The sequence below is a fragment of the Mesoplodon mirus genome (genome assembly GCF_964341445.2).
Source record: "Mesoplodon mirus genome assembly, chromosome: 7".
NCBI lineage: Eukaryota > Metazoa > Chordata > Mammalia > Artiodactyla > Ziphiidae > Mesoplodon > Mesoplodon mirus.
Genome location: NC_138983.1, coordinates 216,464 through 233,663, shown reverse-complemented (window position 1 = coordinate 233,663; position 17,200 = coordinate 216,464). Strand labels below are relative to the sequence as shown.

At 60.1% G+C, this 17,200-nt stretch overlaps 3 protein-coding genes across 6 annotated transcripts; 1 reads left to right on the top strand and 2 right to left on the bottom strand.

The window, feature by feature from the left end:
* Window positions 1–331: 331 nt before the first annotated feature.
* RIC8A (RIC8 guanine nucleotide exchange factor A) lies at window positions 332–5,926 on the bottom strand. 3 transcript variants are annotated; one of them, XM_082628225.1, is made up of 10 exons: window positions 5,713–5,925; window positions 5,373–5,420; window positions 4,696–5,286; window positions 4,108–4,199; window positions 3,490–3,640; window positions 2,526–2,621; window positions 2,296–2,440; window positions 2,065–2,209; window positions 1,526–1,645; window positions 334–1,123 (listed from the first exon to the last, which is right to left on the bottom strand). In XM_082628225.1, exons 1-10 carry the CDS (start codon window positions 5,794–5,796, stop codon window positions 1,003–1,005), a joined length of 1,593 nt encoding a protein of 530 aa, XP_082484351.1. In that variant the 5' UTR covers window positions 5,797–5,925; the 3' UTR covers window positions 334–1,002. The 3 variants fall into 3 exon arrangements, with proteins under 3 accessions (XP_082484352.1, XP_082484351.1, XP_082484353.1); XM_082628227.1 differs by having other exon boundaries at window positions 335–1,123; window positions 4,696–4,875; window positions 5,713–5,924; XM_082628226.1 differs by lacking the exon at window positions 2,526–2,621 and having other exon boundaries at window positions 332–1,123; window positions 5,713–5,926.
* A 125-nt stretch (window positions 5,927–6,051) lies between these two features.
* BET1L (Bet1 golgi vesicular membrane trafficking protein like) lies at window positions 6,052–11,805 on the top strand. Of its 2 annotated transcripts, none has more exons than XM_082628988.1 (4): window positions 6,052–6,690; window positions 8,869–8,960; window positions 9,202–9,258; window positions 9,387–11,805. In XM_082628988.1, the coding sequence occupies exons 1-4, from the start codon at window positions 6,660–6,662 to the stop codon at window positions 9,552–9,554; spliced, it is 348 nt and encodes a 115-aa protein (XP_082485114.1). In that variant the 5' UTR covers window positions 6,052–6,659; the 3' UTR covers window positions 9,555–11,805. The 2 variants fall into 2 exon arrangements, with proteins under 2 accessions (XP_082485114.1, XP_082485115.1); XM_082628989.1 differs by lacking the exon at window positions 6,052–6,690 and adding an exon at window positions 6,698–7,654.
* Window positions 11,806–13,181: 1,376 nt separating this feature from the next.
* On the bottom strand, window positions 13,182–15,907 carry CIMAP1A (ciliary microtubule associated protein 1A; the record flags this gene model as incomplete). The annotated part of the gene is made up of 6 exons (XM_082628125.1): window positions 13,182–13,340; window positions 13,715–13,855; window positions 14,633–14,754; window positions 14,898–14,999; window positions 15,428–15,628; window positions 15,799–15,907. 6 exons carry the CDS (start codon window positions 15,905–15,907, stop codon window positions 13,182–13,184), a joined length of 834 nt encoding a protein of 277 aa, XP_082484251.1.
* Between the last annotated feature and the right edge of the window lie 1,293 nt (window positions 15,908–17,200).

Sequence of the window (17,200 nt, the reverse complement as noted above, 5' to 3'; positions counted from 1 at the left end):
TGGCTCCCTGACCTGTGCTCAGGCCACACTGCTGTTTGGGCAGAACATACTGTGGTCTCCCTGCTTCTGTACAGGCCTCTTCTGTGGTTGCCCCAACCCTGCCCCCAGTGCTCCCTCCTTCCTGGCATCTTGTCTTCCCCACGGGGCCCCTGGGCTGGAGCAGATCTGACAGACTCCTCAGGAGACCTGGTGGCCTCACTCTTCAAGAACAAGACACGCATGCTCATCTGGGAAAAGTGCTGAATTGTAAGAAAAACATAATTCTATTTCTACTTAACGTGCCTTTACTTGATATCTTGCACATATATTCACACACACACATTCTTGCCTGGAACTCTTTATTCCAGAATAATGTTTCCGTGAAGCTCTGTGGTGCATGATACAAATCTAGACTTATGGTTTCAGGAGAGACGTTTTCCTTCATATATTTATGGTTGAAACCAGTGGGAAGGATCGAGACTCAGCTGTCACCACCAGAGAACTGGGGCACTGAGCCAGGACCGAGAATGCAAGAGGCTACCAGCCCTGCACTCAGTGGGGACAAAAACAGCAGATCATACCTTGGAAGTGTGTTTCCGGCATTAGCATATAAAGTTCCAGCAGGTTCTTTCCCCTGTGAAATGTGGTGCTTGCCCAACGCCAGCTCTGGGCCTGCATGCCAGCTGTGGAGGTGCTGTGTCGGCCTGCACCCACACTCAGCCCCTGCCCTCCCAAACCCATGTACATTTTTGCCTTCAGTTAAGCCCTGCCCGCAGGCACACATAAAAGAAACCACTTCATTTGCGGAAAGCAAGGCTGAGTTCCCAGAGTTCGTAGGACAAGACCCTCGCAGCCCTAAAGAGAAGAAAATGGACCAAAGGCAAATCACGAATAGAACTCTGGGAGTAAAGAGAAAAGGGTCTCCAAGTTGGGAGGGAGGGATGTGGCTTCTCCAGGTCCTGGCCCCAAGGACTTCTCTGGAAGCAGCACCAGTTCTGAAGGGCGGCAGAAGAGCAGCCGTTCTCAGTCAGGGTCCGAGTCAGCGTCCGAGGAGAGCTGTCCCTCCATGGTCTCGCACATGGCATCCTGCAGGGATGTGAGCTGACCCCGGGGACTCATCCCCATGGGCTGGATGACTCTGTGCCTGCGGGGAAAAGGCGTGGTAGGGATGGGCAGGGGTCCTGCTCACCTCTGGCTGCGACCTTCTGTTCCACCAAGCTGCTCCTGTTTACTGGGGAAGCCTGGGTGGGAACTGTTTCAGTCAGGCCTAAATCCTAACTGCTACCTAAGCTCTGAGACCTTAGGCAGTGTCTTAATTTCTCTGGGCCTCAGTTTTCATCAACTGTAAAAAATGGACCTAATACTGATCTCAGCCCTAACCCTTGGCTAGAGAATTGCCTCCAAGACAGGTGATTTCAAACATTAGTAATGCAGCCCTGCCAGAACCTAAACCCCACTCTGATCCCACTTCCTGCGGCTCACAAGACAGGACGTGGGTCCTTCTCCTCTGTCCCAGCCCTGGGCCCCTCCTTGCCAGGCCACGTACCTGGAGAGCCTGTCAAACATGTTCACCAGCTTCATGGCCTCGTGCTCTTTCTGCTCCTCTGTCATGCCCTCCATGGGGTTGGGTGGCTTTTCCTCTACCCTTCCAGTCACTGGGTTTATGCTGTTTCACAAGAGAGGGAGCATGGGGAACGCATTAGTGACTTTCCAGGACAAAAGAGGGCTGTGTGGGGTGGGTGGAGTTCCTTATCTTCCTGCCTGGGCTTGTAATGGCAAGAAACCCATTTTCCTGGGTGCGGGGAAGGCAAGGCAACTGCAGAAGAGCCCTTCCTCCTGGAGCAGCAGGTAACCAGCTCCTGCCATCTGGACCACCCGGTCCCCCGCACTGCTCGGCCCCCTTCAGCCTGTGTTCTCAACAAAACACCCCGATGTCAGAATACATGTCACTTGGGAACAGCAGCCTGATTCTGTAAGGTCTTACCTGCTGGTCACCCTGTCCTGCCCACCCTACGGGCCCAAATGGGTGTGGGAATAGGAATGGGGGCCGAGTGAGGGCAGCCCGAGGATGTGGGGGGCACACACCTGGCCTTGGCTTCCTTGTACTCGTCTGTGTCCGTGTCCTCGTCCTCCGAGTACTGGCCCTCAGGCCGGCCCCCTGCCATGAGGCCCCTAGCAGCCAGGAGGCCGGCAGCATTCCCGTAGCCTGTGTACTTGATGAATCGGGGCACTGAAGGGTAGGGCAGAGGTCAGTGTGCAAACGTGGTTGGGGAGGGGCTGGAGAGGGGCAGGCAAGGGGCCGGCCCCCCGACTCACCGCTCTCAGAGCACAGGACGAACAGGAACTCGGCTGCCACCCTCTTCACGTCGGTGTCCAGGTGCGTCATGAGGCGAACCAGCTTGTTCCGCAACAGCTCCCCCACCTCGGGCCGGGTCCTCACATCCCGCAGCGGGGGCAGCACCTGGGGATGTAGTTGTCCCTGAGTCCGGGCCCGGAACGACCAGGGTCTCTGGCCAGGGCCTGACCGCGGCCCCTCTGCCCCGTACCTGGGCCTTCAGGAACTTCCTGGCGGGGCGGTGCATGCGGGCACACTCCGTCAGCACGCTCAGCACGGGGGCCACACTCTCCTTCAGCCTGTGCGTCTGCAGAGGAGCCTCTGTCACTGGACTGCGCCCATCTGACTCGAGGCCAGGGGAGCTAGGCACCTGCCAGGATGGTGCTGGCAGGAGGCGTTCGGGACGAGGCCCCACCACAGGGGCCCCAGCTGAGGGGCTAAGAGAGGGCAGTGGGTGTGTGAGAGCTTCGAAAAGGACAGGCGTGGACCCTAACTCGGGGCCATTCACGTGCCCTGCAACTTGAGGCAAATCACTCAACTGCTGTGAGTCTCACGTTCCTCCCTTTACACCAGAATGCTGGGGAAAACAGAGTGTTCCAAGCTGCTAGCCTACCGCCAGCACACAAAGCAGCTCCCAGGGCACGCAGGCAACGTGGAGTCCCCGGGGCCCTACTGAACCTTAGTCCGTCACCCTCTGTAGCTTGCATGATATGTCTGCAAACGCCAGAGGGGCTGGTTAGAGCACTGGCTGGTCAATGCCCTGTGGTGCAGCCGCAGGAATCAGGGAGCCTCTGGCTTGAAGGTCCTGTGGGTCCCCTTAGGGATGCCAAGGCACAGCTAATGCTCATCACCAAGGGCTGCTTGTGCTCAGTGACATTTTGAGTTTAGGATCACAAGCAGGGACTATGGGTGGGCGGGCTTCTCAGGACCACTCGAAGACCCACAAAGAGATCTAAAAAAATGAGTACTTTGCTAGACTCTGAACACTTGTTTCCGTATACTTCTCAGGGAGGAGGGTCCGGGCTCCTGTGTGGCCGGACCGTGGAGGAGCTGGAGCGTCACCTGAATCACACTGGGGAGCTGGTCTCCACCTCCCAGCGTGTACTACAAAAAAGCAGCGACCACAGCTGCTCGGGAAAGCCTGGACCAGAGCCACAGCAGCTCCCCCTGCCCACCTGGTGCAGACGCTTCTCCAGGAAGCTGAGGAGAACACGAATCACATCCATGTTCACTCCCAGGAACTCCAAAGAGCCTTCGTGGGGTTCCAGGGTGAGAAGAACGTCCAGACATTTGAGGGGCAAGTTCCCCAGGAGGTTCACTGTGTGGCTGGGGACAGGTGAAAGGGGCACTTGGTAAATCCAACCCCCAACACAGGTACGACCCTTGCCACCACCTGCTGGGGCCATGATATGAACCAGCGTCAGGGACCTGAGCAACAGCACCAGGTACCAGAGCTGAGGGGAGCACTCCCTGCAAACGCCCAACCTACCACACCTCTGGGTCGAAGCAACGCAGTCAAAAATCAGAACCTGCCTACGCGTAGGTCAGCAACGATGGAAGTGACTAGCGCGCTGCATTGTAGATACTGTACTGTCCGTGACGCTACCCAAAGTCCACCGGCACGTTCCTATCCCCGGACTCACGGCTCGTCCTAGCCGTGTACCGTAAGTGCTGGAGCTCCCCGGAAACACTGACATCCGTGTCACCCAGATGAAAGAAGGCTCTCTAGAGCTAGGAACCACCAGGGGGACCTGCGAGCAGAACGCCCCCCGCACGACAGGCACCACCCTCACCCGTGGAACTCCTCTGTGCGGTCTCCAGCAGCAGCAGCCATCACACAGCGCCGCAGCAGGATCCCCAGGTGCCGGTAAAGGGCAGTGTCTTCCTGACCAAAGAGAAAGGGATTCCTGTGAGAGAGAGAGCCCCACTCGCCCCCACTGCTGCCAGCTGAGATTCTACCGTCTGGCCCACTGCAAGACCACGTGCGCTAATTACACACCTCCTCTACTGTACACCTGGGTGCTTGTCCTCTCCCACGCGACCTTAAGAGGACTCTCCTGACTAAGAACGTTGACGGATCCCCTTGGAGCTGCTCTGCGCTTTAGGCCCACGCTCACAGAGGCATGGTGATGAATCTCTCACAGCCTCCCCCCACCAATCAGCCCTCCTGCCAAGCTGCAAGAGCCAGTTATGCTCTCCAACTCCCCGAGAAAACTTCCTTGAGGGCCCTGTCCCGGATGGCCATCTCCCTGCCTTCTCTTGATAAGCTAAGAGTTCCTCCTGGTCTGACGTGGAGAAATTTGAAGGTACCTGGCAAAGCAGCACGTCCAAGAAACGTCCAAGTTGTTATACCCCACCCTCAGGCTCAGATCAGCTCTCACCTCATCCACTTCCCTCTTGATGGAGTCGAAGGTGATGTTGAAGAGCACTTTGAGGATCTCCATGGCTCGCTCAGTCTCCTGGGGAGGCAGGAGCTCGGGGGGCCGCTCTCCAGGGGTCATTCCCAGCGTCAGCTCCAGCGCTTCGGTCAGCAGGTGCACTCCCTGCAGCTCCTGAAACAGCTGCTGGCGCACATCGGCGCGAAGTGCCGTTAGCAAGAAGAGGAGGCGCAGGTCAAAGAACTGGACGTCGTGCGGGAAGCTGCTCTGGCGGTACAGCCCCACTCGCTCTGCGAGCCTCACCACGAGCCCCGCCTCTGCTGCCAGCACCTGTGCCACGGGGCTGCTTAACACAAGGTTGCACAGGCACTTAAGGGACTCAAGCACAACATCCATGTCCAGGGGTTCGGGGACCGAGCCCTGGGAGGCGGAGATGCCAGCATAGCAGGCAAGTGCCTGCAGGCTCCGGCGGCTGGTGAATGAATCCAGGCAGCTGCGGTCCCTAGACAAGATGCGGATGCTCTGCAGCCAGATGATGCGGCGGGAAGGTGGCAGGCCCTGCTCCAGGACCGAGACCAGCAGCTCCGCCAGTCTCTGTGGGCAGGGAGAAGAGCGGTTCCACCAGGCTCCTCTACCTGGGCCACCCGTCCCTGCTCCTCTACCCTTCGTTGAGCACTCACCTTCCTGTCCTCCTGTTGGGTATCATCAAACGTGAAGCTCTGACAGTTCTGCAAAGAGACCCAGAGGCTCAGGAGGCGCAGGCCCACCGAGGCAGAACCCGGGCTCCGTGGATAGGGAGCTGAGGCCGCAGGCACCGCTCGGAACAGATGGCGCCCCAGCCCCACACACCAGCCCCCACAGCAACTCCTCAGAGACTCGGCGCTCCTCCCCGCCGCGCTCCCTTCCACCCTCAGCCCCTTGCCACGCTCACCACTCACGCCCCCGCCGCCGGCCACGCGTGCGGACCCCACCCGGCCCCACCTCCTCCCTGCACGTCCCGCGTCCACAACTCCCGCTCACCTCCCGGTTGTATGCGCGCAGAGCCTCCATAACTACGTCCTCCTCCCCCGTCTCCACGGCATCCGCAACCGCCCGGGGCTCCATGGCGGCCCCGGGACCCGGCGCCGGGAAAGCGGGAGGCACCTCGCTTCACGGTTCCCGGCCCGCGTCTGCCCGCCCCGCCCAGGCTCGGCGCACGGCGGTGGCCGCGACCGGGCTTGCGCGGCACCGCGGGGCGGGGCCTGGGAGGCGCGCGGGGGAGGCCGGGACGAGGCGTGCGCGGCGCCGCGGGGCGGGGCCTGGGAGGCGCGCGGGGGAGGCCGGGACGAGGCGTGCGCGGCGCCGCGGGGCGGGGCCTGGGAGGCGCGCCGGGGAGGCCGGGACGAGGCGTGCGCGGCGTAGTCTGGGCTGCGCGCGCCTTAAAGTGGCGAGCCCTGGAACAGCCCCCCTAGAACTGGAAGGCTTTGCCGCCAAGTGAGCTTGGGCTTCAAGATCCGACTCGGTGATCGTCCGACCTCTGGGCCCGAATCGTCCCTGAACCGAGCCGTGAGCCTCGCTTCTTGGGCCGGAATTCCCTGTAGGAGAGGACCTCAGTCCCCCACCCCTCCATCACACGAACACCAACACTCTTCTTGATGCACAGAACGAATGAGATGTCCAGGAGAAAGACGAGGTGGAAAGGATTTTGCAACCCCGGGACCACTTGCTTTCTAAACAGGCGTTTGAATGCCTACTGCATGCGAGGAGCCGGGATGCGGGTGAACAGGACCCAAAGGTCCCTGCCTTCGTGCAGCTTATGTGCCAGAGGTGAAGACCAAGAAAAACGGGCAAACGAGACGACTTTAGGCATAGTGTTGTGATCTAATAAGAAAAGGGGCTTGATGGACTGAAGGGAGACCTGAAGAAGTGCCATTTTTGCTGAGACCGGTTGGTACGAAGTGAACCAGGAAAGGATCTGAAAGAAGGTCATGGAAGGCAGAAGGAGTGGCCAGTGCAAAGGTGGGAATGGCCGTGGTGGGAGATAGAAACGTCATTGTTGTGGCTGAGAGAAAGGGGAGAGTGGGGAGGGGAGGTCAGGATGAAGGCAAAGCCTGGTCATGTGCGGTGACTTCCTTGCTGTTTAAGCAGGCACACCTGCTGGTCTGGCCTGGACTCAGTTTACTACTTGAAAAGCAGAGATGATAAAAGTTCCCATTTCAGTGGATTGTCAGGAGGACTAAATGACACACAGCAAATGCTCCATTACGTTGGGTGGTAACCTATAGTCCATCCACTGGGCAAGAAGGCTTTGTTGAGCATCTACTTTGTGTCAGGCCCCTTGTCAGTGCCCGGGTGCAAAGTCAAGAAGCACTGGCTCCTACCGTCCCCACTCCCTTTACGCTCCCACTCCTCTTCCTGGTTTCTTGTTTTCTTCGGAGTGCTTCACCCCTGCGACTTCTGCACTGCTCGCCGGTTCCAGGCACTTTCTAGGCACTGATCTCCACTTTGTCCCGCCGGCAGTAACTGGAGCCGGCCTTCGCACCGAGTCCGCTTCTTAGCCGCACCGCAGCCGGGCGGGCCGGGTCGGGCCTCAGGACCCGGGCGGGGTCGCGGCGAGGAGCCTCTCTCGCCTGGGAAAGGGCCCGTGAGCTCTTCACAGTTAGGACCTGAAGCCGCCTTAGGCGGCAATGGCTGCGGGAGTGTTTTTCGGCACCCTAATTGCCACTAAAGACACTAACCACCCAGGGGTCCCAAGAGCAAAGGGCTCGCCCCATCCCCAAGCCAAGCTGTGGAAGAAACGTCAGGTCCTGTCCTTCCCACTGCCGCACCTCCGCGGCCTGGACCTCGGCCGGAAGTCGGAAGGCCTGAGGCGGAAGGGGCGGGACCGGACGCCACTTCCCGCGAGTGTGCCACGTCAGAGGAGGTTGTGGCCGAGCCGCGTCCCCCGGGTCGGAGCTGGACGGGATGGCGGACTGGGCTAGGGGTGAGTGCGGGAGAGCCGAGGCGGATGGCGGCGGGGCCTGCCGGAACCGACGCCGCTGCCCGCAGGAGCCGCCCTTGCCTGCCCCCCGTCCCGCTGGGTGGCCTCGTCCGGGAGACCCTGGGGGCGGGCGGCGACGGGGCAGGGCGGCCGGGCTGCAGCCAGCAGCGCGGTGGAGGAGTCCCTGGGGCCCTGTGGGCGCTCCTGCCCAGCTGCTCCGTGAAGCTGCGGAGTCCGGAGGCCCGCAGTCCCCACCCCTGCGAGATGGTTCTGTCCGGGACCTCGGCCGGGCCGCCTGGTCGACGGGTCCCGGAGGCTAGCCCCCTCGGAGTGGGGGCTGCGCGTGATGAGAGGGCCCAAGCAGGCCGCGTACGGACTCGGGCTTGGGGTGCCCTACTTGCCCCCTGGGAGCCCCTCTTCTCATTTGCCAAGTGGAATGCTGATGCTTGTTTCGCTGGGCTGTTGTGCCCTTTAAGGAATTAATGGATACGAGGGGTTGGTAGGACGCCAACGCCTCTAATTTTGGGGCCTGTACACATTCGTGGTTCTTAGGGCTGTGCTCCTATTAGATAAGTCTCATTGAGGCATCTGGGCCAAGGCAAATATGCACTCTGAACTTTCGGGGAGGCGGTTGTCACCGACCTGATAGGATGGTAATTTTAAATCACCAGGCCCAGCCCCTGTCGTGGGCCAGGTCTCAGCAAACACCGTGCTCTGGGTGTCATACAAGGCCCTGTGTGGGTTGCAGAAGTGAGCAGACCTAGACCCTGCTCTTGGGATCAGTCTCAACCTTTGTTACTAAGGCTTTCCTAAGGCTTTACCAGAGTTCACTGGTTTTCTCTGACAACAGGTTCTGTGTACGTCACTGGTGATATCCATGGAGGGATGGTACGGGTTTTGTCACAGAATGTCAGAAAGTGCTGGTTCGACTGAGCCCTTTGGAGGTGCCTACGCATCCCAGCCTGCATGAGTACACAGGACATGTGCTCATGCACACTTGTTTATACAGCCTGTCTTGTGTGTGGAGTCCACGCGTTGGATCCTGGGTTAGGGCGGGACCTGCTCAACAGACTCAGGAAGGCCCAGTACCTCCGGACACCTGACTGAGCCAGATGGGATTGGAGTGAGAGCCCTGAGGCCACAAAGGGCTGAGGTGCAGGCGTCCAGGGGATGCTCGTGGGTGGATGCATGCCCTCAAACTCTGTCTTTTCTTGCAGCTCAGAGCCCCGGCGCTGTGGAGGAGATTCTAGACCGGGAGAACAAGCGGATGGCTGATAGCTTAGCCTCCAAGGTCACCAGGCTCAAATCGGTCAGTGGTGGTCCCCTCCTTTTGCCTCCACCTAGCGTCCTGGAGGGGGTGTCAGAGGGAGGGTGAAGGCCTGGAGGGGTTTCAGGTAGTTCCGTCATCCTTGTGCCGTCTGTGGCACACTCACCTGTGTGCGGCCCAGGTGGCATTTGGATCTCCTGACCTCTGCTGGTCTTGTTGGGGGTCAGGTGCTGTCCACTGTGTTTGTCCTGGCCTGACCCTGCCTCTTCTGTGTTCTGACCAGCTGGCCCTGGACATTGATAGGGACGTGGAAGACCAGAACCAGTACCTGGATGGCATGGTAAGGGTCTGTGGTTTGCGAGTGTCACGGTCACCTCTGCTCCCCACCACCTGCTGTGCAGGCCCCCACGTGTGTGTGTGTTGTGGAGTCGCCGCCCCTGTGTGATGATGATGGGATTCCTTTCTCAGGACACGGATTTCACGAGTGTGACGGGCCTCCTCACGGGGAGTGTGAAGCGCTTTTCCACAATGGCACGGTCTGGGCGAGACAACCGGAAGCTTCTGTGTGGTATGGCCGTGGGCCTGATCGTGGTCTTCTTCATCCTCTCCTACCTCCTGTCGAGGGCAAGGACGTGAGCCAGTGGGAGCTGGCTTCTGCGGGTGCCTCGGTCAAGCACGGTCCGCCTCTGCCTGGCGTCCTGGGCCAGAGGACTTAACGACAAAATACTCCTTTGAAACGATGATTGTGGCTTAGGAATCTTGTTCCTGTGTGGCTGGGAGCCTCTGACCCAGTGAGCTTGTGTTAGCTGGTCCCATGTGTGCAAGGGGCCCATCTTCCTGGGGTAGCCAAGGCCCCTCCCTCTGCCACCTTGGATGCTAGAAGCTCCAGCAGAGTCAGGTCCAAGCAGAGCAGCTGGGAATCCTGGACACGGTCACCTGTGAACAGCAGCTCTTCCCCTGGCCCTCGAGTTTCTGAACATCTCGAGGTTCTTCTACGCTGTTCTTGTCTGGGCGAGGCCACGTCTGGTATTTGAGATGCTCGGCGCTGACATAGGAAGGGGTTGTGGCGGTGAACCTCGAATCATCGCTGTCACCTTCAGCCGAGTGTTCTCAACCCAGAGATGGCAGTTGCTCCTGCCCAGAGCTGCTGGGCATCCGTGGACCAGTGAGAGTCAAGGGTCCTGCCGAGAGGCCTCTTCCTGCCTTCCAGTCCCGCAGCTGAAGCCCGACCCTCAGGAAAGGGCAGGGGTTGTGGATGGAGTTGGGAACTGCAACCTTCGCTGAAAGCATGGGGCTCACATTCTGGTGATCTCCCAGCCATGTATCCAGGTGCAGAAAGTGATATTTTCTCACGATTCAAGATCTATCCAGAGCACCAGAGATCTATTTCCAGGAGACCAGATCTCTAGAAACAAGCCCATCTGGCATTTCAGAGTCAGGCAAGGTGTGAGGAGGGACTTTTGGGGGTGTAGACAGCAGGCTTCCAAGTAAGGGCTCTTCGTGGGACTTGTAGGTCAGTTTCTGAGGGTCGGCGGGCAGTTTCCACCAAGCCCGGCCCTTCCACTGCAGTGTCTGCCCCCCTCTCCCTGGGCCCTCAGCACCCACTTGGTCAGTCCCCTGCTCACTCGAACCTCGAACTGAACCACAGACCCAGCCGGACCAGTGGCTTCTTACCCCACTGAGACCCCAGTATCCTTGTCTTCACAAAAAACACTTGTAAGAAACGAATCATAGGCTCTGTGTCCTTCCCTGCCCTTGTTCCGACCTTCTGGTTCCCTAGTCAGCCCCCCTTACTCCCTGAGGACTCCTGGCTCACTGTCCGCCTCCCCACACGCTCATGCCACGTGTGGTCACACGCGTCAGCCACGGCCTGGGGCCTGTCAGCTGCCACCCCACGTTGCTGGTCTCTGGCCCCGGGCACCGCGCCTCCCCCTCGTTCTCCGCCCGGCAGGCCGGCTTCTCCTCGCACGCTTGCCTTGGTGCCCTCCCTCCCGCTGTACCTGCGACCTGAGTGCGCTGTCTCGTCCAGTGTGTGCTTGTGTCTTCCCCGGTGAGACTGCCTTGCTTGACCCCGTGTCTCTGGGGCTTGGCTGTTTCCCCGTCCTCCTGGACGTTCCTTTGCAGGCCTCTGGTCCTGCCTTGACCCCCGTGTGCGCTGTGGCTCTGGCTTCGCCTGCTTCTCATCTCACACCGAACCTTGTTGCGGGGCCTGGTCCTCTGGCCACCAAGCTCAACAGCTGCTGCCCGTGCCGTGGCTCCATCTGGTCGCCGCAGGCCCTGCAGATACACCCAGACCTGAGCTCCGTGGCCCCCACCTTTTCTGGGCCTGCTCACCTTGCTTCCTGAGAACGTGGCTCAGCCATGGCAGCCTTCCCCCCGCAGATGCTTTTACGTGGTGTGCCCCCTGGTCTTGCCAAGACAGACCAGGAATTTAGAGTTTGCCTTCAGGGTGGCACACTGGCTGCTGTGTTCTCTCCTCAGGTCTCCATCTGTGCCTCCCCACTTCTCCACCTCCACGGCTCTTTGCAGCCCTTCCAGCTATTTGGGGGTCTGGGTTTTAGTTTCTTTCTGGTTTACTTTCTTGCTTCTTACTCTCATCGTGTTAGGTGAATTCCTGAAGGGAGCATGGCAACCCTGCTGCCGCTGTGTCAGCAGGGTTTCCTGTGGGGCCTTCACCCTCCTGCTCAGCCCTGTACACTGAGCACCTAACCCTGTGGGTAAGTGGGGTTTGCCGATTTTGATCCCGGAGACCATAAAGCAGGACTTGGAGCCTCCCTCTGTGCCAGGTGAGGATGAACTGCCAGGCTCTATCCCATAATTCAAGGACAAGACATCTAGCAATAAAAATTAGGAATAAACAGCTTCGTGATGAAGTAAACACATAGCTTTTGGCGTTTTCATTTCTTTGGGGGCTTTAGATAGCTTTGTGTGGAACTGACTCTGGTCCATAAACTGGCCGTGGGCACCAATGGTCTCGACTCTGCCGCTTTCCTTCTCCTGGGTCCCTTGTCCCCTCCTCACTCATCCCCTCAGGCGGGCAGACGTGAGCTTGCCGCTTCCTGCTGCTGGACCTTCCTTTGCGCAAGTTTCTGTGACTCGGATGGGGAAGATGATAGCATTACCTCTTCAGGATTAAAGGAATACATGTGAGGTATTTAGAACAAGTAGCCTGACACAGTCACAGCTGAGTGAGGGTCAGCAGCTGTACGGTGCTTAGTGCAGCTGCAGCCGGCAGCCCCACAGGGGTGACGGTTGCCTGCCCAGGGCTAGGGTGAAGGTTAGTCTTCATTCCTCAAGGCTGGCCTTGGACTCCAGGGCACCCTCTGGAAATGCCCCTCTTCATCCCAGCTCAGACACCCCCTTCCCTTCCCAGATCTTATGCTTCCCGTGTTATCTTTGATGTTTAACAGATCACCTTCGAATGTAGTCACTTAAAGCTGCAGTAATAGTTTATGTCTCATGGTTACTGCTGGAGTTTGAGACAGGCACAGCGGAGACAGTTGCCTCTGCTCTATGATGTAAGGACTCCTTTTGGAGACAAGAGGCTGGCACTGCCACTTGCTGAAGGCTCACACACATCTATAGGTCATTGCTGGTGTGAGCCGAGGGCCCAGCTGGGATCACTGTGTCGCCATGTGTTGAGCTTCCTTACAGCATGGTGGCTGGTGTGAAGGTGAGCAAAGAGAAGAGGGACATCCAGGCAGAAGCTGTTTTCTTTGTATGTTGCATGGCCTGGCTTCAGAAGTCACGTAGCATCACTTTATTCAGGACGGTCACAGGCTCTACTCTGGATTCCAGGGGAGGGACACAGACCCCATCTCGGCAGGGGAGAGTCAGTCACACAGGGAGAGGGCCACATGGGAGGGGACGAATGCAGGTGTGACCGTCTTTGGAGGATACAACAAGGCGCAGAGGGCAGCGCTCGAGGCAGAATCAGAAGGGCAGGCACAGCAGCGTCGGATGTTCCTGAGCCCTCCTCGCTGCTCAGACCCCAGGCCCTGGAAGCTAGGGTGGGACCCGACATGGGCTGGCATGATCGCCTAGGGGGCCCCTTTCTGGAAAACCTTAATCCTCCTTCAAGGCAAGCCATTGCTAACGGATCCGTGATTTATTGTATATCTGGGCACAGCAGGAAACACGTTTAGCAGATGGGAAAGCATAGGAAAAGTAGCTGGTCACAATTGTTCGAGCAAGCATGCTCTGCCCTGCAGGGCCAGGCCGGCTGCAGCCCAGCTGGTAGAGGAGCCGCCCAAAGCCCTCAGCTCAGGGAATCTGTTGTTGGGGGGACATGATGTGCAGAGGCTTAGCGTGACGGGTAGGGCAGGGCCAGGGCTCTTCCACGTCCACGACCAGGGGTGTCATGTAGTCAGAATGTTTGATGCCAAAGGTGACGATGGGGGCGCAGGGCTTGGTCACTGTCACCTGGGAGAGGAGAGGCTGTGAGGGGCCAGCACCCCTGCCCCCACCCCACAGGCTCTGCCCTCACTGGGGCCGGGGCTGCTGTACCCCCTAAACCCCCGGCCAAGGTGACCAGCAGGAAGTCCACACTGCCAGGCCTGACCACAGAGCCTGGTATGTGGTGACAGTCAGCATCACTCACCGTCACCAGTGTCTGGGGACACTGGGGACACAGAGCCTGCCGACTGGGGAAGGCTGGTGGTGGCATGCACAGTGTTCTGATGGTGCCTGGCCCCCGTGACCCTTGCAGGCTTACAGGCCCGCCCCCACCTGACCCCTGCGGCCGTGTCACCCCGCCCATCCCCACCCCACCCCTCTGGGCCGTGCTCTTGCCAGACCTTCTCAGGGCTGTGGGCTCCTGGTCCTGGCTTGAGGGTCTTGTCCCCCGGGGGCTCCACTCGGGCCGCCATGGTGTACTGTGGAGCCTTGAACTTAGTCACCTGGACATTGGTCTGGCGGTAGGCTGCCGGACCTGGGGTCTGGGAGGTGAAAGAGGCTCACTCAGGCTCGGCCTGCCAGGGCGTGCGACGCCAGAGGGCAGGGGCCGGCATCAGACACCGGGTTTCAGGCCCCAAGTCACCGTGTGTCTGTGTGTCAGGGGACTCTTCTGTCTCCAAACGATGGCCACACCATGTGACAGTACCCCAGTGCTGTGGGGCCCTTCTCTGTGTGGGATGTCACCTTCCCTTCAGCCTCGCTGTGGCAATGACACCCCAGTCTGTTCCAGCCCCAGACTTGTCCCTTCCGTGAGTGAGAGAGAGGACTCTTCCCAGTTGGGGACTCAAGGGCCTTGGGCTGGTGAGGTCAGCGGTGCTGTGATGCCACCTTGCCAGTCTCCCCAGGCTCCCCAAGCTCCCGGGTACACAAGCACCTCAGGGCCTTTGCACTGGCTGTTTCTGCAGCCAGAACCCTCCTCCCCAAAATACGTCACAGCTTATTTTTCTCCTCTTCTCAGCTGCTTCCTGCCTCAGACTGCAGGCAGCTCCCCACACACCCGTCCCCGTCCGTCTCTCCTCAGCACCATCAGTCTCCATGCCGAGTCTCGGCCTCTTCGTCCTCGTCCACCGTCTGCCCCCCCTCACCTCTGGGATGTAAACCAGTGGGGGTGGGGACAGACGTGTGGCAGGCTCCAAGAGGAGGAAGGAGCTGAGGGGCTTCGGGAGGATGGGGGTCAGGCTGGTGGGTCCTAGGTTCTGGGGGAAGGGGCCCGATGGGCCATCTCTCTAGGGGGTAAGCCCCAGCCGGGCGACCCTTGCCTTGTACGGGTCGTCACTGAAGCTGCCCAGCTTGCTGCGGCCCTTGATGGAGAAGGCGGGCTGGGAGGCCTTGCCGACAGTGTGGGGCCCCATCACCACGGGCAGCATGTAGGCAGCGGGGCCTGTTGAGGGCACAAGCACCGAGTCTCAGGCTGGACGGAATCCTGTGCCCAGAGTCTCCACCCCCATCAGGCCAGCCCCCCTCACCCGCCCTGCCCGGGATCCTCGACCCGGTCAGCCACGGGCCATCGGGGCTGCAGCAGACCTGGGGTGCTGTCCACTCGGAAGGTCTTGGTTCGGGCAGAAATGGAGTGGCTGGGCGCCAAGTTGAACACATGCTTGGTAGATTTCTCTGGAAAGTAGTGGCCTGGGGGTGGGGGGAGGAATGGTGTGGGTGCTGGGACGGGGAGGACCATCCAACAGATCCACACAGATGCCCGGCCCTGCTCGGGCAGTTCTAGGAAGACCCCCGACGTTGCGGGAGTGGGGCCTCTGGGCCCCAGTGAGTGGCGACAGGGATTGTGCCGGGGTGTCCATGATGGAAATGCTGGCTGCAGGGGTGGGGGGAGGCAGGGGCTGTTTTGAGAAGGAGGGCGAGTCTGACTTGGGCACTAGGGTCTCAGAGGTTGCGCTGGGGTCACAGCTCCACCTCCAGGCCTGATGGTATCCCTTCATGAGGAGAAAGGTGGGTCAGGAGGGTGGGGACGGCTGTACCCCTCACACCCTGGCCCCACCAGGCCTGCAGTGGCTACCAGCAGGGTTGGGCGGGGCTGGGGCTGGGCCAGAGTCCCTCACCAGGGCCGGGAGTCAGCGTGGTCTTAGTGCAGTAGCGCCCCAGGATGGAGTAGGAGGGGCCGAGGTCCTTGCCAGTCCTCAGTATCTTGGGGTTCACGCTGTAGCGGGGCCCTGGGGAGCAGTTCTCTGCCAGGAGCATGGGGGCCCCATGGAAGCTGTAGGCCGGTGCACGCAGCTTGTTGGGCGTGTGCTTCACAAAGCCTGTGGGGCAGGGGCTCTGAGCAGCTTGGAGCCAGACCCTGCCTTTCTCCCCCCAACCCCCCATTGACCCCAGAGGGGTTGATGGGCTGGGAGTCAGGGATGAGCCCTGGCCGTCCCCGGGCCACCCCCAGACCTGGCTCCTGCCCCCTCCCAGGCTCCCAAGCGCTTACCTGTGGTGGGTGGAATCAGGTACTTGGGTCCAGGGCTGCTGTAGAGGGCCATGATGGGTCCCCGGGGGCGATGGGGCCTCCAGGTGCCCACCCATACCTCCTCCGCCATGACTGGCTCTGTCCATGGATGGGAGGGTGACCAGGTGCTAGGAGGCCTGGGCCCTCCACCCGCATCACTGCCTTTGCCCCCACTGAGGGGCAGAACTGCAGGCCACAGCCTCCTCAGTGGGGTCTCGAGTTGAGGCCCAGACTTCAGAGCAGTGGGAGATCCTGCCGCACCAACCCCCCAAGAGGAGGAGCATCAGAGCCTCGTGGACAAGCTCGTGAGAGCTGTCTCCTTCAGCACTCATGGGCCACCCCACAATGGCTCTGAGGGGGTCTGCGCAGGTTCTTCCTGCTCAGGGGACCCTGGGCATGACTGGGCAAGGAGCAGTGGGCAAAGGTGGGGAACTTCTTGGATGAGGCTGTGCCATGGGCTGAGCAGGGGTCTGCTCTGGAGGGGCCCTTACCTCCTTAGTCCAGGAGCAGTGCTCAGAGCAACCTATGGACCGAGCCTTCTCAGAGGCGACCCCGTCGCACTGGCCTCGGTGCCAGGGACTTCCAGAAAAGGAGCACGGAGAGGAAGCCCTCTCCCTCTCTCTCCTCTCCCCCTGGGGGCTTCGAGAACTGGGGAAGGCTCCCGGTCCCTGAGCTCTAGAATGTGGCTCTGTGGGGTGGTGGGTTCTAGATCACTGTCTGTGTGATGGAGACAATGGCCTCAGCCAGTGGGACCCACCCTGCCCCGCCCATGCCTGGCTCGCGACCCGGGCCTTTGCTCCTTGTTGCAGGGTGCAGGCCAGAGGCGCAGAGGGCAGGAAGGGGACAGCTAGGTCCTGGACTAGGACAGTGAGGCCATGAATCAGAGGGGCCCAGAATCAGAGTGGCCGAGGAGTAAGGTCCTCAGGGGCAGAGCTGAACGTCCTCAGTCCTGCCCCCGGGGAAGGACTGAGCTGGGGAAACTGAGGCAAAAGAAGACTCTGGCTGTTGGGGATCCTGGGATCCAGGGTGCAGTAGGGTCTGCCCTGGTTTGGGGTGGGGGCAGGAGTTGGCATTGGAAGCTGCTGCTCTCCTGAGGGACCTTTCCCTGACCCTGCTCTCCCTCCTGCACCATGGTGGCTGTGCCCACCCGTCGGACCCCGAGTGTCCTCATTAGCATGTTCTTCTTGGGGCTCCGGCTGGGGCTCCGTCTCTTTCCTTGGGTGACTTCTCAATCCCCTGGACCCGTGTCATGTGTATATTGTGCACATTTATTGTCTCAAAATGATAACCTTCAGATGCAGAGCGCCCGCACCCAGCCTCTTCCCCCAGCCCTGGCCACTTCCTCTCTCTGGGGCTCTTTGCCCCTCCCCGCTCTGAGCCCCTG

Excerpts from the sequence above, each read along its gene's own strand:
- RIC8A (XM_082628225.1), bottom strand. The coding sequence starts at position 5,796 with ATGGAGCCCCGGGCGGTTGCGGATGCCGTGGAGACGGGGGAGGAGGAC. Across the intron at positions 1,646-2,064 it reads TACAAGGAAGCCAAGGCCAG|CATAAACCCAGTGACTGGAA; the intron begins GTGTGTGCCCCC and ends CTTGTGAAACAG. Across the intron at positions 1,124-1,525 it reads ATGTTTGACAGGCTCTCCAG|GCACAGAGTCATCCAGCCCA; the intron begins GTACGTGGCCTG and ends TTTTCCCCGCAG.
- BET1L (XM_082628988.1), top strand. The coding sequence starts at position 6,660 with ATGGAAGGCAGAAGGAGTGGCCAGTGCAAAG. Across the intron at positions 8,961-9,201 it reads AGGTCACCAGGCTCAAATCG|CTGGCCCTGGACATTGATAG; the intron begins GTCAGTGGTGGT and ends TGTTCTGACCAG. Across the intron at positions 9,259-9,386 it reads ACCAGTACCTGGATGGCATG|GACACGGATTTCACGAGTGT; the intron begins GTAAGGGTCTGT and ends TTCCTTTCTCAG.